Source organism: Polypterus senegalus, chromosome 6 (genome assembly GCF_016835505.1).
Source record: "Polypterus senegalus isolate Bchr_013 chromosome 6, ASM1683550v1, whole genome shotgun sequence".
In the NCBI taxonomy this organism is placed as follows: domain Eukaryota; kingdom Metazoa; phylum Chordata; class Cladistia; order Polypteriformes; family Polypteridae; genus Polypterus; species Polypterus senegalus.
The window spans coordinates 37,509,118-37,536,830 of record NC_053159.1 but is presented as its reverse complement, the minus strand read 5'-3'; the positions used below and the strand labels follow the sequence as shown (position 1 = coordinate 37,536,830).

Here is a 27,713-nt window from a genome sequence, read left to right as displayed (position 1 = left end):
GTTCTAAATTGGCTTAGTGTGGGTGTGCACATCAGTGTGCCCTGAAATAAGCTGGTTTCCTGCCTTGTGCTCATTGCTGCTAGGGGTTGAATCCTCTGTCTACTACCTTAATTTGAGAATTGTTGTACTGAAAATGAATGAGATAGATACATTTTACTGCATTAATGCTTTCTAAATAAAAATTTTAAATAATTGTCACTGTTTATATATTTGAACTTGTACATTTTAATTCTGTTAGGTTGCTTTTTGCTGTGCCTTCTCATAAACATTTTTAGGCAGAGATTCTCAAAAAATGTTAAGAACCATAGCATTAGATAGTATATAAGAGGCACTTTTTGAAACAGTTATTGAAGTGAGAAAATTAAAAACCTGAAAAAGCCCAGACAGTGCAGCATTGTAATTAAGGAGATGAAGTGCAAAATCTACAGTTTCAGACTGAATGTTCAGGGTTATGCCTGCTTATTGAAAGATGCTATATTTTGTGCTTAAACAATTGGGCAAGCCTCTTGCTTTTATTGTCAAAGAGACTTTTAGAGCAAAATAAAGGTTTCCTTTAGTAACATAATAAGGCAGATTCGAAAAATATTGCCACCCCAAATGTCAGTATTTGAGCCAGCACCCTATTTTACAGTGGGTATGAGGTGCCCTGCTTTGTATGCAGTTTCCTTTTTTCACTAAACTTGGAGATGGTTTACATGGACAAAAAGTTCAATTTTTGCCTTGTCTGACCACAACATATGATTCCAGTTGTATCTCCAATGTTACTTGGCAAAGTTGAGACACTGGAATTTGTGGCTTGGACTCAGAAGAGGTTCTTTCATGCTATTCATTCATAAAGCTTCTGGTCATGGAGGTGTCATCTCACAGTTGAATTTAAAGCAGTGAATCCGTAAGATTCAACTAAAATTTGCAGTTGTGAAACTGTGGTCTTTGGGCTCCTCTTTGCCTCTCTTAGCATCCTCCTCACTGTGCATGGGGACAATATGCAGATGTGTCACTTCCTGGCAAATTTTCAACACTTTCATGCTTTCAAAGTTCTTTATTATGGGCCTGATATTTTTTGTATCCATTCCTCGCTGTATGCGGAGCAACAACTATTTTTCTCATTTAAGTTGAGAGTGCTTTGGTTTTACCCATGTTGATGGATTACAAAAGGATTTTACCGGTGCGTTACCTCATATTTATACCCCAGTGAAAGTGAAAATGGTTCTTAGTCACCAAAAGTTCCCAGACATTAAAAGCAGCATCAAGAAACATTTTTTCCCAAAGATGTAAATTTATTTGCTCTTATTTATAGTATTCTTCAAGGTGCCAGTAATTTTGCCAGATACAGTACATTTTTGGAAAGATAAACTATTCTGAACATATAACAACACTATTACAGGAATTGTTTTTATTAAATAAATAATCTACAGTTTCTTTAACCATTTGAGGAATTTTATGATAATTGTATGTATTATCTGGATTATATTAATGATTTTATTTTTTTGTGTGTCAATATTTCTGGAGTTGACTGTATTACCTGTAATTCCTTTTATGTGCCCAGGTAAATACTTTTGCAGTGGGAGATCTGGTGCGGGTTCTAGATGACATGGACAATGTAAAGAGATTACAAGTTGGACATGGCGAATGGACGGACAGTATGGCACCTGTAAGTAAAATTTCAAAGTTATGGATATCACCTTTCTGCCAACACATTTTAGCAGTGTGAACATACCAGTATATTTTTGCTGTTAATTAAGATTATTTGAATTAGCTGGAGAATTTTTTTTATTTCCTTTATCATGTTGTTAGATGACGTGTGACATGCACCTTACATGAAAGGTATTAACTAACTGGTTAGGTTCTTTATTTACATTAAGGATAGTAAGAAATATTTTAACCCCCTATATAACTGTTACCTATAATAATCTCTTACCTGTTTTACTGTTCGAGGTGCACCCAGTGTGTTTCAGCCTTGGTAACTCTATGGTAGGCTGCTCATTGTCTGGGGCTGTCTATACTTTCAAACCTTTATTTCAACCCAGTTTACCAATAATAGGGGGCTTCACAACAAAGGCATCCCCTTGTTGTCTTAAGGGATCACAGTTAGACAAGGAATGCACAATTTAACTTCTTGTTCCACTAGTAGCAGATAGACAGACTGGCTTTAAGCTTTCACTCACAAACTGCATTTATCTGCATCAAAATCAATAACATGTGGTACACAATAATGCATAATATCGCACAACCTGGGTCGGTGATCTTTATGCAGTCTCATTAGTAATAGCAAGGCACTGGGGAACATTCCCAAGTGGGTCCTTTTCTTAGTTGTTAATTATATCTTCTCCATCAAAAATGAAGAAGAGATTTCTTTTTAGAGAAGTGACAAGACACTCTTAAAGTGTCAGTTATTTTAATAGCCGGCAGCTTCTTGCCCAATGAGCACATAAACCAGACATCTTGGCTCAATCATTGACAGGCTGTTATAATTTACTAGCAGGGCATGCTTGACACTTTACAATTTCTCAAACCACATTCAAAGTATTTAAAAAAAATAATAAAAAAAAAATTTTGCAAAGCAACATCATCACTCAAAGTTAAAAGCAACAAACACATCCCAGACCCAGCTCATGGTAGTTCCCTGAGACTGAAACCTCATGAATAACCTAAACTATGCAAACACTTTTGAAATGCAGCTTTGCATTCTAAGTATCCCATCAGGTATTGTAGTACTGTTCAGCTTGACCAGGCTCAGGTTAAAGGCTTGTCGCCTTACATCTGTCAGCTAAAAAGTATTCCACACATGAGTTCCCACATTTATGGATGTCATTGTCGGTTTTCTCTTGTTGCACTGGTTTTCTCCTACATGCAGACAATGGATGGATGAATGACAGTCATTGAACAAGTGAATATGGCATAAATAAATAAAAGTTAGCAGTTGAGGAAATAGTCAAAAATATAGGCGTTAAGGTCAAAATGTGCAATAAATAAATAAATGTACAATTTTTAGGCCAGCCATATACAGAGGTATATAGCAAGGTAAAGACATTCAAGTAAGTTCAGTAAAGACATTCAAGTAAGACTTACAGTATGACAATTAATAACCCTGCAAGCCTATAGACCGGAATAGCCAGAAAAAAGTCTTACACTGATGGATAGACACCAAAGAAGAGATGGACCACTTGCTTTTCACAGTCTCTTGGAATCATTAAGATGCTTCAAGACATATTCATCATAATGTTTGGATGCAGATGGTGCAGAACAGATTTTAAAGGTGTTTTAATCTTGGGAAAGAGCTTTACACTGGTGACATCACATGATGGTATGATAATTAGTTGCAGGGAACAAGGCACTGTATAGCTGTTTTACAGGTTACATATGCAAGAACGGATGAGAGGCAGAGGTAATAACTGATCCTAGCTAAAACATGCAATCCGAAGAATGTAGTGACTGAGGAAAAGGTGAAGATCATGAGCAGGAAAGATTATACATACCAGCAATTACACAAATGCACCGTCTTCTTGTCACTGGCAGACATTTACAGTTGGCATACATTTGAATGGCTGCACTCGGGTCCCAGTCCAGGTGGTTTGTTGTGTGGTGGGTGTGGCAACGTGCTGTCACTGCATGCTTCCAACTTCTATATGAAGGCCCACACTCAAGTATGTTTCTTATGTCAAAGACACACTATCAGAAGCAGTGTTTGTAATGCCTTCTTTGTTACATAGAGTAAATGTTTAAAGTTTATTTCTAAGGTGCACTGCATCTTAAAAAGAGTAAGTCAGTCTGTTCACTTATTTTTTTTGGCAGGTCTTGGGACAGATGGGTAAAGTGCTGAAGGTTTATGCAGATGGAGATTTAAGAGTGGCTTTTGGGGGACAGACTTGGACATTCAACCCAGCCTGTCTCATGGCACAGCCAGTAGAAGTGGATGCTAACCTCATGACGACAGATAACCCAGAGGAATCAGGAAGTAAGAAAACTGAGGATACGAAATAGGAAGAAAGAGAAAGCTGCTGTAATGTCCATGTAAAACGTATATTTCCACCATTGCTCTGTCTAAATCTACTCACAGGGTCAGCCGCTGAGTCATGTCTTATGAGTCTCCCTTTTTTATTTAGGGTCAATGTATGCTTTTCTACCTAATTTTTTTCACTTTCACTTTATTAAAGGAATGAGAAAAGCCTTTGTCTCTCACACTTATCCTGTTCTCTTGCTTTTTCTCATCTGATTACATACTAACCTTTCTCCTAGTTGCTGCTGTTTGAACCTTTAAATGAAAGATATGCCAATTTTTACATGACCATGCTTTGCTTGTCTTCCATTCCTCTCATGTTCTTTCTCTTTTCAGCCAGGGACTCATAACTTCCTTTCATTAATCATTTGTGGCAACGCAGAGATGACCAACGAGCCTAACATATAATTTTCCTTACGGGCCAATTTTAATGTTTTCTTTTGCTTCTGGTTTTCAGGTACAGTGGTTTCTGTTCTGGAAAAGCTGTTGTCGCAGACCACTGACCAAGACAACCCAGGGCGCCTTGTGATTGAGGCAGCACACGGAAACAGCAGTAAAATCCGAGATCTAGTTCAAAAGTATCCTGATAAGGTAAGTGCACAAGTAAAAGTTCACACCTTACTTGAAATCAGCTTTCATTGGCATCCTTCATTGAATTTTCACTGTTGGGCACTGCTGTGTCATCCTGTAGATGTTGGTGTCATTGGGTGCTTCTAAAGCTCATTCATCAAGACAAGTTAATGGGGGATACCAGTTAGGTAAAAAGGAAAAACCTGTTGGAATGTCCATGTAAAACATACTTTTCCACCACATCTGTTTCTAAAGGTGGAAGGGGAACCAACACTTAGTCCATTTATACTTTGACCTTTGTTGTTTTTTTGACTGAGCTCATGTGCCTGAGGTACAATTGCATTTCCTGCTATACTTCACAGTTTATACTTTAAAATTGAAAACAACAAAAGTCTTCTTTGTCAACATGGTGCGTATTCAATCCACCTTCTGATTCTTGTAGGTTGATGTAAAGAATCAGGGAAAAACAGCTCTTCAGGTCGCCGCACATCAAGGCCACATGGAGGTTGTGAAGATACTCCTGCAAAGCAATGCTAACATAGAAATTAAAGATGAGGATGGAGACACCTGTCTGCATTACACAGCTTTTGGGTATGGAGAGCTTCAAAGAGATGATGTTGTCATTTGTGTAAATTTACTTTTTCATGTGTTACTTGGCAAGCAATAGTACTTTAGAAAATACCTTACTGGAATAATTGAACATTAATGTCTCATTTATACTGAATGTCTGTTTCTGTGCTCACACAGTTTTGCAGTATCACAAAACACATTTTTTTCTAACACATATCTGATGTGAAACAGTTTACTACATAGTACTCCTCCAAGGTCAAATGCTTCTACCTAGCATCACATGCTACATTAAGAGAAAATGGTTTGTAACATTGTAACTCTACTTAAGGCTGCATCATGAGCATCTGCTAAAGAGAAGAATGAAAGTGAAATGACCAACTTTCACACACCATGGCCATCCTAGTTTTATTTTCAAACCTGACAAACATTGACTTGCTGTGTTATTTCGTTATGAAGTATAGTTTTACTTTTGTTGTGTGGCAGTAGTGTGTACTTCAATAACATATTAACCAAATGTAAATGCAATCAAAATACTCACTGTAAAGATTAAAGTAATAAATTGTAATTATGCCTCATAGCTTTAGTTCATTGTTTTTACTAAGCTTCCTTCAAATGGCTCCACTTACAGTGGCCTTTAAATAAATGCTGAAATTAGAATTAAACAATGGCTTTTATAAAACTTAAATTGTCAAAATTAATATAAGCAAAAATGAATATAAACAGAATAAATGAAGCATGTTATTATTTTGTTTTTAACTTCTGTGTTTCAAATTGAAATGTAGAATGGCAGAAGGTAAACGGAGTCTATTCTGGAAGAATTAGGCACAAGGCAGTAAGCGCCTCTCCGTTTGGTACCAGTCCATTGTACCAAGGTACATTCAGGTCACAGTTCCACACTCATTCTCACCAAATACCTGACATGCATACCCTTGGAATGTCTGAGGAATGTAGAGTACTCTAAGAATATAGATGGACATACTCAGATAATTACTGGACTGGAAATGAAACTTACTCAATATTAAACTTACATTCTGAAAGACCACAGTGGCAGTAGGTTATTCATGTTTATGTGTACATACCCTACAACACATACTACGGAAGCCGAGAGAGGACGTGCAATATCGTTTTTTTTTTTTTTAATTGTTAAAGGACTTATTTTATCAAGGTCTCGAGAAAACGGAATAATTTTATCGAGATCTCGATAAAACAAAAGATCTTGTTTTCTCGAAATTATGAAATAATTGTATCTAGCATTTAATGTTTAGCTTATTGAAGCCACGTCCTGTTTGAAATGGCAGAAGAGCAGAACTATATTGATCAGCGCGTCACATTTTTGTTCAATCAAGGGCTGACACAGGCTGAAATATGTTTATGCCTTAATTTAGAATATAATAATGTTAGTGTCCGTCATTTAAGAAGACGGTTAGCATGGCTTCAACTGTTATAGGCATTGCAATCTAAGCGAGCCTGATGCCAGGATCAAAGGTTTAAGCTTCGTTTTCTCGAGATCACGATAAAATTATTCCGTTATCACAAGAAAACAAATTTTCATTTTCTCGACATGTTGATAAAATTATTCTGTTAACTCGAGAAAGCAAATTTCGTTTTCCCAAGATCTCAATAAAATTAGTCAGTTATCTCGAGGAGACAATTAAAAAAAATAACGATATTGCACGTCCTCTCTCAGCTTCCATAACATACTGTTTGTCATGTTACAATATTTGTTCTTGCGATTGGCTCTTCAGCAACCTTACAACCTTGCACCGACCCTGAATCTATTGGTGCAAGTGCCAATTGCTATGTACCATTTGTTAGTGGAGTGAGAAAAGTGGCTGTGCAGGAAATATTTAAATATTCTATTTGCCTTTCTAAGGCAGGGTGTGCTGTACATGTTCTGAATAAACGTCAGCTGGGTTCTGCTTATGTTCTGTGTCACCTTCAATAACATTTGCTGTGCTTTACATTCTTGAGCTGACCAAGTGCCAAAACTAGGATGTGATGCAGCTAGAGAGAGTAAACTCTACTGTGCATCTTTAATAGATTGTGAGAATAAATTGAGAAATTCACGCTGTCTTCAGATGTCTGGGGAAGTACAGGTGTGGGTGATTGTTTTTGACAAGAGATGAAATGTGTTGCATTCACTTCAAGTCAACAAATGATCAGCTAAGTTGACCCCATTTGCTTTTATGTGTTTATCGTACAATATCGGTTTTGATACGAGGGGCGTTCAATTATAAACAGTAATTTCCATGCTCTGTTCTTATAAAGAGTGCAAGGTAGACGTGACACATTGTCGTTAGTAGTGCTAGGAGCTCTTTCCTCCCTTCCTGTCAGTTGTAATCAACATGCCGGAGCAGGAGGTACAAAGTAGTATTGCACAGCAGATTATTATTAAACTTTTGACAAATGAAGGAGCCGTTCCATCTCAGATTTATTCCAGACTTAAAAATCAGTTTGGGGATGAGTATCTCTCTCAGTCTACAGTGTATGATTGGTGCAAGTCATTCAGAGAGGGACTATCATGTCTTCGGTCCACTTAAGGAATTTTTAGTAGGGATGAAATTCAAGTAATGAGGAGGTTATTGACGCTGCTTTATTCAGGGACAAGAATTTGTATGTAAGCTTAATACATAATAACATGAGTCTGCTGGACATGTTGCCTTGTAAAAAATCAAATGTCTTTGTCTGAGCCAGCAAGATTGATGAATGCCAAACTGCTGCTTCTCTGTAAGGGTCTCAATTTGTTTACTCAGCTGGAGGATCTTCTATGAGAAACATACTTTCATCTTGTGCAATTTCGACAACTGCTTGATCCAGACCCAAAGTGTAGTCATGGTCCTCGAGGATTTTATCATACTCATGTTATCCTCCATTGGTCCCTTTCTCCTCTCCCAAACCCCCATCTTGAAAGTGGAACGGAGAAATTGTTCCACTCAAATGATGCAGGGGCCGGTCCCTTCTTCAGCAGTTGCCACCCTTTTCTCACTCCCTGACATGTGAAAATCTGTATTTTTTTTAAATGCCGGCTACAAACTCGGCTATGAGGACTAAACATAAAGCTAATTTAGATTGTGTGTCTGCATCAGAGGGAAATGTAGGAAAACTACCTTGTTGTACTTACTGGAAGCTCGACATGAAGATACACACCAATGTTCAGCTGTAGAGCTATCTGTATGCTGAAACTTAAAATTCTATTTCTTGGACATTCTTGCCAGTAAAAACAAATCACAACTGCATTATGGACAACAGAAGTGATGGAGCTGGCTAAGATTTTACCAGAAGTACATCAGAACTACCGTGTGCATAAAGCCTATAATTGCTGCTAATGGAGCAGATTTCTTTTGCCTTTGCTTTGATTTTTTATTGATTTCTTGTTTTTAATGCACTAAGCCCATATTGATTTTTGGGGGCATATATTTATGATCAATATTTTGTGTTTATGCGTTTTCAAAGTAATCTTTTAAAGAGAAAAAATTTTATTCTTTCCTTCTAAAGCATTATTTTTATACTTGTCTTTTTCCTTAAGCTCAACTAACCAAAAAATAACATAGAAAATATCAGGGCTGACTACACCCAACAGTTTTCACAGCCCGTCTGCTCCTATGCACCTCCCTATTAGAACATTAGGAAGCAAATTAACAGCCTATTTGTTTAATTCTGTGGCTTTCGGCTACAAAGCTGAGATCTGTTCAAGATCTCAGCAGTTGTTCTATTTATAGCTGAAGTGAGTGAACCTTTTTCACAGTATAAGTCATCCATTAATTGAGAAATAATGCAGGGCAGTCTGTTGTAACTGCTCATATCTGATTACATCATATCAAAAGAATTACAGAGAACAATACAAAAAGGTAAAAAAAAATAATAATTTTTTTGTGTGTTTCAGAAACCAGTCAGAAATTGCACGCTTCCTACTCAGCAAAGGGGCCAGTGTTAATGTGTTGAACAATTCTTTGTGCTCTGCTTTGCACATCGCAGTGAACAAAGGTTTTACGGAGGTGGTGAGAGTGCTGTCAGAGCACAACGCTGATGTCAACTTGCAGGTATCCTTTGCAGCTCTCTGCTTCATTTCTTCTAGAAGGCAATGCATGTTACATGCTTCTAGCTGATTTGTAATAGCTAGCTAAGAGCTGTAATTTCTATTTTCCAATAATTTTCAATGTGTTTTTCTGATGCCACTTTATATATTACAGCTTTCTTTGTATCCTGCTAAATCCTGAGTGGTCTTAAGATCTAGTTATTTTTGGAATGATCAGTGCTTTAGTATTCAAAACACCCTTGACTAGACCTTGTGGACTACTGTATATCAAACAGCTGCACCATCTTGTCTTCATTGAAATGACTGTTTTCCTTGCACATCTTACTTTAACACTGTTCTGTGACTCTTTTGTCATATCTTATTTTCAAATCCTGGGTTGCTGATAGTAGAAGTGTACCCCTGTTGTATGAATATTAGAAGCCTGTATCTTCCATTAGATTTATTTTCCATTTCTGGGACCAGAATAGTAGTCCAATCAGATTGGAATGTTTTGTTGCCTATTTTATCATTTAATACTTGTTTGGTGAAAGGGAAGACTTTGAAAATTGTAATTATCAAAAGAATATTTTAGCTTCAAGGTCTTCAAGTACAATCTGTAATAAACAGCTGGTATAAAAGGTACTGCTCTTGATTATCTTACAGGCAGTTAATTATGGTGAGTGTTCATCCTCTGTGGTCTGTGTCACATGTGGAGTCCCTCAGGCATCTATTCTTGGGCTAAACTTTATACTTCTTTATACTGTGGTAGATAGGGGGCGCACTCGCTCCCTTGAACCCCTGTCCACGACTCCAGACACCAGGTAAAAGTCCTCAAGTTGACTTTATTAATTCGTCACAGTGTACAAAACACACTCTCCACCACTATACTCATAAATCCCACCAATACTATCAATAAACAATCCTCCAGCTCCCAGACGCGTTGCCACCCTTCCACCCAGCTCAGTTCACCGTCTGGGAGCTCCCACAGTCCTTTTATACTCCCTGACCCGGAAGTGTTCCTAGCCAACATTCCACGAGTCCTTATTCCTTCTGGGTCAGGGTAAATGGTACTTTTTTTTTCAACCCGGAAGCCCATCGCTCTTCCTATGACGAACTTCCGGGTCATAGGGCACGAAGAACTCTTCGGTCCTCCCTGCAGCTCCCTCTCGTGGCCCCCATGACATCCAGCAGGGCGGTGCATAAAAACTCCATTGTCCATGATGCCCTGCTGGTCTTCTGGGGACCTCCATGCTGCAAGGAGGGCTCCCCCTGGTGGCTTGGGGGTATTGGCTGGGATAAACGGTTGGCCATCCTCCACAATACATGTTCCTTTTAGGGCTTATTTTAAAAAAAATATGGCATTTCTTATCAATTGTATGTAGATGATACACACATTTTAATACATAATAATAGTAATTCTATAAAACACTTTAACTGTATTGAGGATATCAATGCTTGGATGTCCTTAACTTTCCGGAATCTTAATGAGGAGAAAACAGAAATCCTTGTGTTATTTTTTTGTAGTCCTGTTGACATTTGTATGGGTCTTCTTACATTAAACACCATGTAAAGAAGCTAGATGTGATTTTTGACAATGTTTTTAAATTTGATAAGCAAATGAATTCACGTGTTAAATCTAGTTTATATCATTTAAGAATTTTGACTAAAGTTACGCTGTTTTTATCATTCAACGTTTTTGAGAGTAATGCTTACATTTATATACAATTTTATATATATATAATTCGCTCTGTACAGGAGTTAGGCCAGAATCTCTTTCCTGCTTGCAGATGATCCAAACTTCTACTGCCCACTAATTAATAGGGAAATGCAAGTATGATCATATATAACCAATACTGGTCTCTCTCCACTGGTTCCCAGTTAAGTTTACAATTGAGTACAAGGTTCTGTTATTTGTTCTAGTATCTTTAAATGGCCTAGCACCACCATATACTTGCAGATCTTTGACACTTTAACAGGCCGTCAAAATTTCTTAGATCTTCAGACCAGTTTCTTGTGGTTGTGCCAAGATCTATAATGAAGCATAGGGGAGAGGGTGCTATTTCAGTGATTACCCCTAGACTTTGGACACCCCTGCCTCTTTATGTTAAGTTGGTAAACTTTAAATCTTAGAATAAAACCTATTTTTATTCTTGGGTTTTTACTTTAGTATGAGAATTTGTCCTATTATTATTTTATTGCTCTTATTGTGGCTTCTGTATCTAAGTGGTGAATGGTTTATTGCATGTGTCCTGATTTGTTTTTATTGTACAGTACCTTGATCAACAATTGTTGCTTTAAAGTGCTATATAAATAAAAAGATAAGACAAGATAGTTTTTGTCCTTCCTCATGTAGGATTCCTATGGAGACACACCACTGCATGACGCCATAGCTAAGGACTTTAGGAACATAATTGAAATCCTAACAGAGGTGCCTAATATTGACTTCACCCAACAAAACAACCGGGGATTTAATCTCTTGCACCAAGCAGCTCTCAAGGGAAACAAACTGTGAGTATAATTGGACGTGTCATGCTGTCTGTGTCGGTCTAACAGGAGGTTATTATCAAGAAGCTGCTTTCTTGCTTTCCTTATTTCCAAATAATATAATTCTTACCATTTATCTAACTACATTGACTAAAGAGCTGAAGTACAGTGTAACCTTTTATATGTAGATGAGACTCTACTCTGTGTAGATGCTGCGATAGAGATAACTGGCTGTACAGTCTTTCACACCAATGGAAACAAAGACTCCGATAAAGCTGATGTTGTGTTATGCGACTTTTCTGTTATGGGGTATGTCAGATTTGCCTGTTCATTGCTGCACCATGTCAAAGTACATGCCTGAATCGTAGGCCATATCACATTTACCTAATGATTGCCAGTATAAGTCATGTTTGCCCCTTTTTCAGACAGCCAATAGCGTGCTACCTGATGGAGCCTGTGCAATGGGTTCACAGCTGCAGCATATTCAGCAGCAGACTCTGCCTTTTATTTATGTTGTTTCTCATTCTGTTTTAGTATATGAAACATGAAACATCAGACAGACAAGCTTCTTTTCTATGTGTGAGGTTGTTTCTGAACTTATTCCTTGTCGCTGCCTAGTGTGCATTGTACTTCTGGCTGAACGCTCATTGGTTCTCAACTCTTGCACACAAAGAGCCTGCCCTTAGAGCCAAAGAGAATATCAAACTTGTAAACAATTTGATTGCTGTCCTGTCCCTTTGACAACAGTTATTATGAAGTGCTTTAAGAAATTGATCTTACAGCACATTTCACCCATGTTTGACACACCGGAGCAAACAAGTCCACGGAAGGTGCCATTGCTGTAGCTCCTACTGTCAGGGTGGCTAAGCGAGGATGTTTTTCATAGACTAAAGCTCTGCATTCAATACAATTTTACAGGACAGGCTGGATAAAGAACTTTTTCACCAACCAACCTCAAACTGTTAAACTCAGATCTGATATCAATTCTACCCTTACACTTAGCACAGGTTCCCCTTAGGGATGTGTGCTCAGTCCTTTAACATATACTCTTTATACTCACAACTTCGTCTCTACTAATTCCATAAACAAGATTAAATTAAATTTGCAGGCGTCATTACTGTGGTTTGACTGATTTCAGAGGAACATGAGACAGCCTACAGGGATGAGGTCCAGGGACTGGCAGCATGGTGTTCAGTGCGTAATTTAGCACTGAACACCTCAAAAACAAAAGAATTAATAATCGACTTCAGGAGAACAAGTGCAGACCTGACCCCAGTTTTCATGTGTGAAAAGAATGCACACCTTTCTTGGAAATCCTGATCTCTGAGAATCGTTCCAGGACTGCCAGTACCACTATAATGGTTAAGAAGGCTCAGCAGCGGCTACACTACCTGAGCATACTCAAGAAAAACTGCTTGACGGAGAAGCTATGCTTATGTTGAGAGTGGATTGGCATATGCTGTATCTCAATTTGGTATTCCAACCACTCAGTAGAGTTATTAATACAGCACAGAATATTGTTGGCTGCCTTTTGCCGTCACTAGCGGTTATTTTCAGTTCTTAATCTCTCAACAGAACAACTGATATTGTAAAATATTATTATTTGCTTTGCTGCCTTCTGGCAGGTGTTACAGATAACCTAAGATTTGATTAAAAAGATTCAAAACCAGTTTTTTTTCCCAAAAGCTATATGTGAGATGAATTCTAATATTTAGTGTCATTCAACATTTCAACTTCTATCTGGACATGTAAATGTTACTGTAGTTAAAGTGCAATATTTTTCCTATTTTAATATTACCATATATCCAAACATTTTCACAATAATTTTTCATTTTTTATGTAAATGTTTTCATTTTAGATTGTAAGATTTTTTTATTTACTGGCTGTGCTACCTGTGAAAGATGAGTTGAAACTAGGGTTGCCAGATTAGAAAATTAGAAATTTGGGACTCTCTCTATATTACTATATAAATAAATTTATACATACCCCCGACACACCCAGATCAATCTATATATATAAAATTCTTTTAGCGTTTGAAACGGAAGTTACATATGACCATGCAAAACGGAAATTCCGTATGACCACAGAACATATTATAATACAGGAGCTAATCACTTCGTTTGTGGACGCCATTTTTATATCGTCTTTATGAATTGTTATTTGTGTGAGAGTTACTTTACTAATATTGAAAAGAAGTAAACACAAACACGCCGATCTGTCTCACAGAAGTGCGCCCCGCGTTGCCCTCTCCCAGCCCTCCTCTCTGGACTCTAGTGCTGAGCCGTCCGCTGCCAGGCGCGTTCTGATAGAGAAGTTTTATTTATTTGTCCACATGACTGTCGCGGAAACTGCCACATTATAACTTTTTTTTAATTGGCAGTACTTGATAGTAGTAGAGATGAGGAAAACAGCTTTGCGTCTTTCTACTTTTTAATTGCGCCGAGCTGTAAACAATGTGAAGACGACACTGCCTTCAGCAGCGAGGGGTTGTGAGAACAAAGTGGCCGCTCGGAGGCGCGGAATGTTGGGCTGCTCTGCCGGGTCGAGAGCTTCGCAGTTTCGGGCGGCATCCTCTCTTCTCACACTGTTTGTGACACTTCAAGTGTCCCGTCAGCTCCTGGGAGAGTGGAAATCATTGCGAAAGAGTGTGATCAGTGCGCTTCACGACTACTTACTGTCCCTTAAGGTGAGTTCAGGTCACTAAAACCCTGCAACATTCAAGGTTTCTTTTGTGATAAATTCTTTTAAGAAGACGTACCGACCTCTTTATTTGAAGTATTCGACTTGGGAATTGTTTGGACCTTCTGCCTGTTAAGCAGGAAGGGCAGCATCCACATTTCTCAGAATAATTTTTCTCTTAAAACACAGGCACGTAGTGCAAGGTTATCAGGCAGAAATTTGTAGGATTGCATACAAAATGTAATTTCTATACCACAGCGGTCGTGTAGCACCTTTCACAAGGGATCTGCTACCGAGAGATGATCCAAATACATTTAAGCTGCTCTTAGTGCTACTTACCTGTTGTGTTATAGCGCCTTTAAAATGTACTTTACCTGAAAGCACTCCAGTACTCCAGTACTGCTTGCATGTTAATGTTTTACTGTTTAATAAATTAAATACTACATTTTATTTTTTTCCCTTGCACTCAGTGAGCGAAGCCACTGGGTAATCAGCTAGTATATTATATAAAAGTAGAGACATAAGTTAAAAACAAAAAGCAGTGATTTTAATGAGTTATGAGGAAAACAAAAGTAAAATCATTTAAAAATTATTTAATACAAGCTAAAAAAAATTCTGTAAAAGTGAAATCATTTGAAAATATTTCTTTAATGCAGACAACAGAGAAATATTATTATTATATAATACAGGCAGTTAGAAAAAAAAGTGGGCTGTGGCAAATAGTAACAACACACTTTGTTGACAGTCACTGTACAGTGGGTACGGAAAGTATTCAGACCCCCTTCAATTTTTCACTCTTTGTTATATTGCAGCCATTTCTTAAAATCATTTAGATAAATTTTTTTCCTCATTAATGTACACACAGCACCCCATATTGACAGACAAAAAAAAAAGAATTTTTGAAATTGTTGCAGATTTATTAAAAAAGAAAAACTGAAATATCACATGGTCCTAAGTATTCAGACCCTTTGCTCAGCATTTAGTAGAAGCACCCTTATGAGCAAATACAGCCATGAATCTTCTTGGGAAAGATGCAACAAGTTTTTCACACCTGGATTTGGGGATCCTCTGCCATTCCTCCTTGCAGATCCTCTCCAGTTCTGTCAGGTTGGATGGTAAACATTGGTGGACAGCCATTTTTAGGTCTCTCCAGAGATGCTCAATTGGGTTTAAGTCCGGGCTCTGGCTGAGCCATTCAAGAACAGTCACAGAGTTGTTGTGAAGCCACTCCTTCGTTATTTTAGCTGTGTGCTTAGGGTCATTGTCTTGTTGGAAGGTAAACCTTCGGCCCAGTCTTAGGTCCTTAGCATTCTGGTGAAGGTTTTTGTCCAGGATATCCCTGTACTTGGCCGCATTCATCTTTCCCTCGATTTGCAACCAGTCATCCTGTCCCTGCAGCTGAAAAACACCCCTACAGCATGATGCTGCCACCGCCATGCTTCACTGTGGGGACTGTATTGACAAGTGATGGGCAGTGCCTGGTTGTCTCCACACATGCCGCTTAGAATTAAGGCCAAAAAGTTCTATCTTGGTCTCATCAGACCAGAGAATCTTATTTCTCACCATCTCAGAGTCCTTCAGGTGTCTTTTAGCAAACTCCATGCGGGCTGTCATGTGTCTTGCACTGAGGAGAGGCTTCCGACAGGCCACTCTGCCATAAAGCCCTGACTGGTGGAGGGCTGCAGTGATGGTTGACTTTATACAACTTTCTTCCATCTCCTGACTGCATCTCTGGAGCTCAGCCAAAGTGATCTTTGGGTTCTTCTTTACCTCTCTCACAAAGGCTCTTCTCCCCCGGTAACTCAGCTTGGCCGGACGGCCAGCTCTAGGAAGGGTTCTGGTCGTCCCAAACGTCTTCCATTTAAGGATTATGGAGGCCACTGTGCTCTTGGGAACCTTAAGTGCAGCAGAAATTTTTTTGTAACCTTGGCCAGATCTGTGCCTTGCCACAATTCTGTCTCTGAGCTCTTCAGGCAGTTCCTTTGACCTCATGATTCTCATTTGCTCTGACATGCATTGTGAGCTGTAAGGTCTTATATAGACCTATATATATATATATATATATAGGTGTGTGGCTTTCCTAATCAAGTCCAATCAGTATAATCAAACACAGCTGGACTCAAATGAAGGTGATCTCAAGGATGATCAGAAGAAATGGAAAGCACCTGAGTTAAATATATGAGTGTCACAGCAAAGGGTCTGAATACTTACGACTGAATACTTAAGGGATATCTGGCAACCCTAGTTGAAACCAAACTGATTAATGTAGACCTCATGTTTTATATTTGATGTATGGGTTGTTCATTTGGTCTGGTTTTGACAGCCTTTTCCTCTTTAGATACAACTCTCTGTTTTGGCTGCTTCCTTTTGGCATAGTTTGTTGAACTGACCACTCTTATAGTTTTAAGTGTTGTGGTGAGAAAATGTGGTGGTGGTTGCTACCACATTGACTTGGTTTAGTGACTCTAGCCTAGTTGTGTCGGGACTTTGGTTTCCAGACATGAACATCAATTTATCATTATTTTCACTCACCCATTGCCCATCATGCAAAGTTATCAATCATTAGCATTTCAGCTGTAAATCTTGTTCACATAGTCCGAGCAGATGCAAGAAGGTTGCTACCATGCTGCTATTACCACTGTATAATATTGCTCAACAAATAGGCCAGTAAGACCATTTTTCTTATTTTTAGATCCTTATGTGGTATTTTTATTTATTTTTTTACCTTTTCTACATGTTTTTCCTATTTTTCCCCTAGTAACTGGATGGATGCACAGACACAGAAAGTTATCATTTTATTAAGGTGGCTAGCTGTTTCTGTGGTTGTGTGTAGAGCTAGCACTGATCTGGAGTAGCATTTCTAATCTCGTTGTATGTATGCACAATAACAGTAAAGACTTTACACTTAAAATGCATTATGCTTCAAGTGAATAGCTGATTATGTGCTGGTTAATATAATTAAGAAATGTAAACTAAAAATATCATGCCCTTTTGAAATAATAAAGGGAAAACTTGGTTTGTTTCAATGGGAAGAAACAAAATTTGCCAAAGATTTTTTTATTCTATTACTAGGGGGCTTGGTTCCCTGCTCGCTTCGCTTGCCAACACCCCCTGCCTGCGCTACGCACCGTTGTAAAAAGGGGAGCTAAACGCACCCCATGGAGACATGGTCGCTCCTCCATAACCCCTCTTAAACGGTGACACAATGGGAAACAAATACATTTTTTTTTATTATAACCTCCTCTTCGCTCGATCAGCTGCTGGCTTGCTGCTGCTGGCTTGCTGCTGCTGCCATGCCGCGTGATCTGCATCTCGTGCAGCACTTCGAACATTTAACACTAGAATTTCCAGAGCCTACAAGAAAACTCGTAAATCCGTCCCACCTTAAATACGTTCGCACCTCTCCGCCAGCGTCTTTTGTCCTGTAAATGTGCCGATAAAGAAAAGCAGCAAGCAGCTTGCTATTCCATCCCCCACCACTGTAGAACGTGCACAAAGTTCTCCCAGCTCATGCATTGATTGATTATCTGGAAGTAAAGTGCTTTTTCGTTTTTTCCCTGGTAATTCTAGTGTTAAAAGCCTGTACAGCAGCTGTCCTTTTGTCTCACTGCCTTGTCTCTCTTCTCCCCCATTATTTCACAGAGTAATATTTTCCGTTTGTTTGTGCTAATGTGATCTTTACTATCAATTTTTTGATACTTTCGAATTTTCCTACTTCCATTATCTCTAACCTGCTCGGCATGTGTATCGCGCCAACATTTTTGAATTCTTTATGACGTTCTACTTTGTCATCTACTCTTTGTCTTTTTCCGGCCCCAGGCATGGTTAACTCTCTTGGCATAAAGTCTCATCTTGTGGGATGTGAAAGTGTCTTTCTCGTCCCAAATTTTTTTCTTATATAATAGAGAGATAATAGCACGAAGGTAAGGTTCTTTGAAGACTTTGAAATTGACCCGGCATGGGAGAGTTTGAGTGTGCTTTGTGGTGAATTGGCGCTCCTCCTGGAGTTTGGTCCTGTTTTCCACCCACTGACAACTTTTTAGACTGTAAATAAGTGGGTTTGCAGGTAAATGTTTTTATTGCAAGTTAATGTGAAAAGTTAAGCAAAATGACACATTTTATTGGCTAACTAGGAAGATTACAATAAAAAAGCTTTTGAGGCAACTCAGGCCCCTTCTTCAGGCAAGATATATTAGTCACCTAATTAAAGGTGTCATTTTGCTTAACTTCTCACCACATCCACAATGGCTAACACGGTACAATACCCTAGATAGGCAAGTTTAAAAACTCATGTTCAATTGGGGTTGAAGCCTAAAGTGCAATTCCATCACAGGGCACATTCATGCACACATTCAAACTTCTGTGTACCCAAGTTATTTAGAATTTTCTTTAAATTGTTAATTCATTGAAGGGCAGCTGGAGTACCCAGTAGTGATGGGTGGATCAATATTAAAGAATCGATGCTTCTGATCCTTACATTCTAATTTTAATATCAATGTTCACTTTAAAAGCATCAATATTACACATCTATACTAACAAAAGGCAAAGCCCTCACTGACTGACTGACTCACTCACTGACTCACTTATCACTAATTCTCCAAGTTCCCGTGTAGGTAGAAGGCTGAAATTTGGCAGGCTCATTCCTTACAGCTTACTTACAAAGGTTAGGCAAGTTTCATTTCAAAATTCTTCGCGCAACCATACATACAGTATATATGGCCATAGCCTGCAGCTTGGACGCCGTGTGAGGCAGAGTTGCCTCCCTCATCGTCACGCCTCCCACGTAATTGAGTGCCTGCCCATGTAAGGTGGTCCGTCAGCAGCAATCCAATAGACACGCTGCCACTAAATATTCGTGGGTGAAGGACTGTGCTTATGCAAACGAAGATGAGATGGTCAGGGATAGAATAGTGTTTGGCACAAACTCAGCAAAAGTGCGAGAGAAACTTTTAAGTGCCGGGTCTGAGCTGACATTAAATAAAGCCGTAGACATCGCAAGATCGCATGAGATAGCACAAGCACAGCTAAGAACCTTCAATGCATGTACTCCGAGCGGCTCACTTGAACTGACTTTGCAGGACTGGGAAAATTAAACCCGTGCATGCAGTGTGTGATGTCTCTTGCCGATTTGGGTAGTGATCACCTTGATGAATGAAACCTGTTCAAAAAACGCATTACACAATTGAGAAGGCAGCAAAAGAATACGAAGCGAGTGACGCATACAAGCATATTCAAAAGTGCAGCTACTGTGGAAACAAAGCACGGTGTAAACCTTAAGTTTAAATTAAGTTCATAGACAGGCTGATCTGCATCTCGTGCAGCACTTCGAACATTTAACACTAGAATTTCCAGAGCCTACAAGAAAACTCGTAAATCCGTCCCACCTTAAATACGTTCGTCGTTTGTCATGCCTACGACGAATACAATATTCTCGAGATACAAGTTTAATGAGAAGACGCAGGGTATAAATGAGACTTTTGATCACTTTGTAACGGAGTTAAAATTGCTGGTGAAGGAATGCAGGGCATTCAGACAATTACAAACTACAAGCCCAACCCACACAGCAGTGATGGTGATGCCTCCCTTCCGGATGAGCTGAACAACTTCTTTGCACGGTTTGAGGCTTAGAACAAAGAGCCTGCGAGAAAAGCAACACCTCCCTCCACTGACCAGGTACTCTTGTCTCTCCATAAATTACATGAAGAGGACTCTATCCAGAGTCAATCCACGCAAGGCTGCAGGTCCTGACAAGATACTTGGTCGTGTACTCAAAGAATGTGCCAGTCAACTGGCTGGTGTCCTCACAGACATCTTCAACACATCTCTGAGCCAGTCGTTGGTCCCAGCATGCTTCAAGTCGCCCATCATCATACCAGTGCCAAAGAAGTCATCAGTGACATTCTTAAATGACTACCGACCAGTTGCACTCACGGCAATCATCATGAAGTGCTTCAAAAGGTTAGTCATGTCACACATAAAGACTATTCTCCCTGACTCCCTTGACCATCTTCAGTTTGCATACTGCTCAAACAGGTCAACTGAGGATGCCATATGCTCTGCCCTTCACCTCTCCCTGACACATCTGGATAAAAAAAGATGCATATGTCAGGATGCTATTCATAGACTTTAGCTCCGCCTTCAACACAATCATCCCTCAAAAGCTGGTTGTAAAACTGAGCAGGTTGGGCCTGAACACCACACTCTGCAATTGGATCCTGGACTTCTTGACAGAGAGGCCATAGTCAGTATGGATGGGCTGCAACACTTCCAGCATCATCACACTGAGCACTGGAGCACCGCAGGGCTGTGTGTTTAGTCCACTGCTCTTCACCCTGCTGACTCACAACTGCACAGCCACGCACAACACCAACCACATCATCAAGTCTGCAGATGATACGACGGTGCTGGGACTGATAAGCAGGGATGATAAAACAGCATACAGAGATGAGTTGGAATGGCTGTCGGCATGGTGTGAAGACAACAATCAGTCTCTCAATGTCAACAAGACAAAAGAGATAATCGTGGACTTCAGTAAATCACATCCTGCCCACATCCCACTCAGCATCAACAGTTTAGATGTGGAGACTGTTAGGAGTACCAAGTTCCTCGGTGTGCACATAACACCTCATCACTAATCAAGAAAGCCCAGCACTACACTTCCTGAGGTGGCTGAAACAAGCAAGTCTTCCCCTTCCATCCTCACCTTGTTCTACAGAGGCACCATTGAGAGTGTTCTGACCAGCTACATCACTGTCTGGTATGGCAACTGCAACATATCCTGACCGCAAGCGCCTGCAAAGGATAGCAAAGACAGCAGAGAACATTATTGGGTGCCTCTGCCTTTACTACAGGATATATTTTACAAACGCAGTGTCTGCAAGGCCTACAGCATTGTGCAGGACCCCTTACACCCCTCACATGGACTTTTTACACTTCTGCCATCCAAGAGAAGATACAGAGGCATCAAAGCCAGATCTGCCAGGCTGCAGGAGAGTTTTTACCCCCAAGCTGTCAGACTCCTTAGTACCATGCTGCCAACTGGGATCTTCCACACGGCCTCAACCACCTCAATAAACAGAACTTTTATACATGACAGCCACTTTCCTACAAAGACGAGTGTGCATGTAGAAAAGAACTGAAAATCTCATACTGACCTTTAAGGATTTTGACATTCTTGATATCCTTCAGCTGTGAAACATTCTAACCTGTCATTGTTTACATGTCTTAAACAACTATTATCATACACTGATAATTTCTGTATTATCTGTATCTATTATTTATTATATTACATATCTATTAACTATATTTATGTATCTAGATTGAAAATACCATACATTGTATCAATGTTCATATTGCTTACTACACGTCAATATTGCTGCTACTTCTTTGTCTTGTTTTTACACAATGTCTTGTCTTGTTTGTGTTTTAATCTTTAAATTTTAATTTTAATTCTATTTTTAATTTATTATTTGCACTTCGGGCGGTGCAGTGGGTAGCGCTGCTGCCTCGCAGTTAGGAGACCTAGGTTCGCTTCCCGGGTCCTCCCTGCGTGGGGTTTGCATGTTCTCCCTGTGTCTGCGTGGGTTTCCTTCCACAGTCCAAAAACATGCTGGTTAGGTGCGTTGGCATCCTAAAATTGTCCCTGGTGTGGGTTTGGTGTGTGTGTGTGCCCTGCGGTGGGCTGGCGCCCTGCCCGGGGTTTGTTTCCTGCTTTGTGCTCTATGTTGGCTGAGATTGGCACCAGCAGACCCTGTGACCCTGTAGTTGGGATATAGCAGGTTGGATAATGGATGGATGGATATTTGCACTTCATGTTGTTACACTGTGGACCCTAAGCTTCACAATTTCGTCTATCTGTATACTTGTATATGGTTGAGATGACAATAAAATTCGCTTTGACTTTGATCACAGCAACAGGAGCTAGTGTGCCTCCATACCTCCCAGGTTCAGAAAATTCATTACAGCTTTTAATTACTTGGTAATGTCCATCTTATATCTTAATATGCTTTCATGTTTCCAAATGTACTGTACCACCTAATGTTTTGCATTGTTAACCTTTTTCTGAATTGGTTTTACAGAATGCAAGGGTTTTTGTATTTTGAGCAGTTTGTTGAAATGAGGATATTTCAATGTCATGAGTCTTGAGTATGGCACACAAATGTGCTTTGCTTGTGGTTGGTACCATGCACTGCATAGAAAAGAAGCTGTTTGCAAACACTTAGTACACACAAGTTTAATTTCTTACAAACTAAAGTGGTCGGTATGAACCAGTGAACTTTTTTCGTAGTTGTGGTTTAATTTTTTCGTGAGTATACAGATATCTGTTTCATCTCCTAGCAGTGAGGTGTATCATAAAATGTGTGTGTGGAATTTTTGGTTTGTGAACTTTTTTTACATCATGTCTTCATCACTGCAACAGAAGCATTCACTGCTCTTGAGGTTATATTGTTTTAGACTTATTTTATAGTGAGAAGGTCCACATGGCTATCCTACCAGTGTCATGGAGAAAAGCTCTCTGTCTGCCTATAGAAGGTAGTCTTGGAGCTGAGATGGAAAAATCTTTATTACACAGCAGTGTAACAAAGAGACTTGACCATAGTGCAAGTGCCTAAACTAGGAAGTGCATCAGTTTATTTTACATTTCTTATCTCAAATTTACATCTTTGCTAAATACTCTCCTCCTTCTAGTTCTTCCAACCATTATTTCATGTCCATCACTTGACAGAAACTGGCCATTATTACTTTGTACCCCACGCAGGTGTTTTACCAAAACTTATTCATTGAACAATTACATAATTTAAGCCAAAACAAAGAAGACTCATATATGGAATACCAATCAGCTCAAATGAAAATTACTTGATGTACCAGGTTTTGATGTCTTAAGCAGCAGCTTAAAAGAATGGCCTGCTCGTTTTTTTTGGAGTACACACTGTCCTTGCATTTTCATTGCATCATATTGGTGTTGGAGCAAACAAGTAAAAAAAAAAGCAGGGCCAGGCCGATGCATGTAAAAGCACATTTAGCCATCTTTTCCATCATGCTTTATAACAAAAAGCTATATTGTTACTTATTACTGTAGAGTATAAAAGTAATTTTATATTTATTAAAAATACTCTACTAATGTGCTACCAGATGATGCCATTTTTGATTAATGGCAAATGTGCAGTGTATCATGCTGTAGTTGGCACTTTGACACTGAGTTTACATCATGTATGACAGAGGATGCATATTGTCAAACTAAAACTTAAAAGAGACCTGTTTAGTGAAGCCCTTTTTATATACTTTATGGAGGGAAAAAGATAAAGTGGTTAACTGTGTACAAAGAGAAAGAACATGCTGCCTGATGAGTCTTATTCTATACCTGAACCTGGAGGAAAATTCTAAAAGCACTATTTTGTCATCTCCATCATTAAGTACCCTGTTCATTTCTTTAATCTTATGTGGTCGAAATTGAACATCTTATTAAAGAAAGAAACTTCCTCTAACAGGACAATTCAGTGATCAGGTTGGAGAAAAGCTGTTCATTGTGCCTTTTATTGACTCCTCAGCAAAATGCCTTGGAGGGAGGGAGCATTCTTCAAAAGCAGTCTGTTACAGCATGGTCAGAATGGTCAGAATGATCACCGAAACAAAGTATAGAGGTTCATTTTATAAAGTGTTGAATTTACATACAGTGTCAATCAATGCATACATTTTACTCTGGTTGGTTCATTGGTTTACACCCAAATATTTATATTATTTTCTGGTTCTTCTTATACCTTTTGAGATGAGACACCGCCCTTGACATTTCTGTGCATATAACAATTGTCCATTCTAGTTCATAGGACATCTGCTGATTTCTTAGTCATCTCTTAGTCATCCTTCAGTACATTTTGTATATTACATCAACCTTTTTTCTGGTACATTCTTTATTTACTTATCCATCTCAGTATTTTTCCTGTATCAAATCTTATATTTCAGTGTACATTTTTTTGTTCACTTGACCTTTATTTGGTTTCCCACATTTATAAACTCTTTATGCTATTTCTTTAAGATAAATGCAATGTTACCCTAAAATTATTCTTCCACACTTACTATCCTTCACACTCACTTCACACTCAATCCTATTGCAACGAAATTCATGGCACCATACAAATATTTCATTAGAAATTTCATTATAACGAATATGGGGAAAATACGTATAGTATTGTGAGCAGAGTCAAAGGCGATTCACCACCTCTAACTGCAGTGGTGCAAAGATTTCTCCGTAGCTGGTCTGCTATGTCTGGTAAACAGTACACCAAGGGCAAAGTAATTGGTTGTCCTCGGCAGGATCAGGCTTACTGCGTAATGTGCTTATCGGACAATGTTTAGAACATTTAACACTGAGGTTTGACCTGCTCTTCCTCGCACTCTCCTGGTCTGCCACAGTGGTGATTCTGAGCCACTGATGTTCTTCTCCTCTGAAGATGGAAACTAAAGCAAGACTCTTTAACAGCTCCTCTTTTGAATGAAGTCTTGAGACTGTACCTGCTTTCTCTACAGATTAATAAAATACCTGTATTTTCCTTGGAAACCTGCACTCGCCTTCCTGTCTCTTGTGCAACTCTGTGTCCCAAGTTTGACAATATCTGTATAAATAAACAGTGCTTCTTAAACTGAAAAAAAAAATGTATTTCCAAATGAGACTTTAGATATAATCTTTTTTTTATTTAGAAATACAAATATGAATAAAAAATGAAAATGGCTGCCTCTTTTTCAGCAGAACTGTGAATTGGTGCAGATGAAACCCAAACATATAAATGGGTTTCATCTGCATATGAGTGAAAATTAATGTTATCATACATTGAGGTGCATTTCTGAAACTGCAGTTTGGTGCATTAGTCACTGTTTAGCAATTCGACTCCATCATATACTAAAACTTCTTAAGAACATTGATCTAGTGTATTTATTATGATAGTGAGGTAAGAAAAATTCCAGAATAAAAAATAACATCTTTTTTACAGTTTTAATGGAATTGTTTACAGGGGTAATGAGAAAGTTATACTGTGAATGCTGTGCAGAGTGGAAGCAGGACCTCTGCGTTTTTCCCAGTTGATTCTGGGGTTCATCAGGGGTGTGTTCTGCTCCTACTCTGTTCAATGCTTGTATGGACTGGGTGTTGGGCAAGGTCATGGGGTCCAGCGGCTGTGGGGCATCTGTTGGCGAAGAAAGATTTGCTGATCTTGACTTTGCTGACAATGCTGTGATCTTCATGGAGTCAATGGAAGCTCTGATTGGGGAGCTTTGGAGTTCTGAATGAGGCACATTGCCTGCATTGTGTGGGAGTGTCAATTACAGCACTACGGCTACGTGGCGCGTTTCCCCGAGGATGATCCAGCTCGTAAGATCCTCATTGCTGGGGACCTGAGTGACTGGACCAGGCCAAGGGGTCGCCGATGTAACGTCTGGCTGCAGCAGATAGAGGGTCATTTCTGGAGGGTGGACTGTGTGTCTGCTTGGGGGGGTTGCAAACTGGGATTCTGAGTTGTTTCATTGTGTAGTGGGTATGGCAATGTGCTGTACTAGTGCATGCTGCCCAACTTGACTTGTAATGAGAACCGTTTTTTTCTTCACTTTTTCTACAGAGCAACTGAGAGGATCTTGGCACGTGCACGACAGCTAGTGGATGTTAAAAAGGATGATGGCTTTTCTGCTTTACACCTGTCTGCTCTAAACAATCATCAAGAAGTAGCAGAAATTCTTATTAAAGAGGTAATCTTCAGACTGGTTGAGACTTCACTAAGAATGAGAAAGTTTAAGAATAAAAGGAGACTATTCTGTCCTTGAATTTTCTTTGGTTAGGTAATAGCTACTATAATTTGTCTTTTTATCTCATTAAACCAAGCCCTAAAAGCTATAACTTTACTTCAACATATTTTCAGAAGTGTTTCCTAGCTTCTGCTTTGAAGGCATACCTGCAAGGATGTGTTATTTTCACTGTGCACTTGGAAGATTTCTGCTCATTTCTGAAGGGTTAAATTGGGTCTCACATGGCTTCTTCATTTTAAGCTGAAGATGTTCTATGGCTGGGATCTGCTAGAAGTAGGCCATGTTCCTTTGCATATTGATGGCCCTGGCTGCAGTTATTTGCTATTGTGTCTTTGTATGGTTGTGGCCAGAATAACGCACAGTACAATAATTGCAGCGTTTGAACCTTAAGTCTGCTGGTTTATATAGAGTATAACAGTATTTTCTTGACTTCATTAATTGCACGTTGTGTGGTGTGTGACAACAAATTCTCAACATAAACTTGTAAACCTTTCAGAAGTTCTTCTTATATGCCATAATCTTCCATATTGTATTTGTAGCTGCTGTTCAAATTACCCTCCTGTAGCTTTGCACTTGTCCATATTGTAATGCATTTTCCAAAACTGCATAGTTTGTCCAGGCTATTTTGAATTATTTTGCTGCCTCCCCATCATTTCTTTTCCCTGTTGGATTCATCTGAAAATTTCACAGGTTTACTCTGTGGACCACCAGGCTGGCACCGCCAGCTGAACCCGACACAGGCAAGCGTGGAACACAAATTCAAGGCACACACGTTTTATTTTTCTTTTTTTCCACAACACTGTCCAAAGCACAAGCACAACACCAACACAATAGTCTTCCTTCTCTCTTTCACTTCTCCTTTCCACTACTCCGGTCAAGCTTTGTCCTCCTCGTGCCGACTCTGGCTCCCCGAGTATTTGCTGCTGGCTCTTTTTATAAGGCACCCGGAAGTGTTCCAGGTGCTTGATTTTCTTGTTTCCAGCAGCACTTCCAGGTGTGGTGGAAGAACTACCCATAAGGGCTCAGCAGGTCCTGCTGCAGCACCCCCTGGCAGCGCCTGTGGATCCCAACATGGCTGCACAAAACTCCAACTCCCATGAAGCCCTGCAGGAGTCCGAGGCACCGCTGCAACCCAGGGGTTTGCCATCTAGCGTCCCGGGGGAGGTAACGCTCTGGCCACGCTTGCTCCCCCGGTCCTCCCAGCATGGAGGCGTCCCAACTCCTATATCTGAAAATAATCTCACCGATAAGTGCCTAGGAACACTGTACTAATGCTAGGTAGGGCCTATTTTTGCTCTCTAAACAGCCTCAGTTCTTTATAGAATGGATTCCATAAGATGTTGGAAACATTCTTTTGTTATTCCAGTCCATGCTAACATGATTGCCTCACACAATTTCTTTCGATTTGCCAGCTGCACATCCATTATGTGAATCTCCTGCTCCACCACATCCCAAAGATGTTCTATTGGATGCAGTGCCTCCTGGAGGGGATTTTTCATTATAGCATCCAGTTTTGCCAACATTTTCTTTTCGACAGCAACTTCAGTGTGTCAAGGATTTATCCTCTAAAGGAGCAGGCTTTCCTAATAGTCATTGATAAGTCATTTC

The 27,713-nt window shown here is 39.4% G+C and overlaps 1 protein-coding gene across 2 annotated transcripts in view; it reads left to right on the top strand.

The window, feature by feature from the left end:
• mib2 (MIB E3 ubiquitin protein ligase 2) overlaps positions 1-27,713 on the top strand; it is a 209,762-nt gene that overhangs the window by 153,495 nt on the left and 28,554 nt on the right. For both annotated transcript variants that reach the window (XM_039755849.1, XM_039755850.1), the window contains 7 exons: positions 1,547-1,651; positions 3,793-3,955; positions 4,455-4,588; positions 5,010-5,158; positions 9,021-9,177; positions 11,506-11,660; positions 25,922-26,048. In XM_039755849.1, coding sequence (XP_039611783.1) covers positions 1,547-1,651; positions 3,793-3,955; positions 4,455-4,588; positions 5,010-5,158; positions 9,021-9,177; positions 11,506-11,660; positions 25,922-26,048 — 990 coding nt within the window. The remainder of the gene's footprint in view (positions 1-1,546; positions 1,652-3,792; positions 3,956-4,454; positions 4,589-5,009; positions 5,159-9,020; positions 9,178-11,505; positions 11,661-25,921; positions 26,049-27,713) is intronic.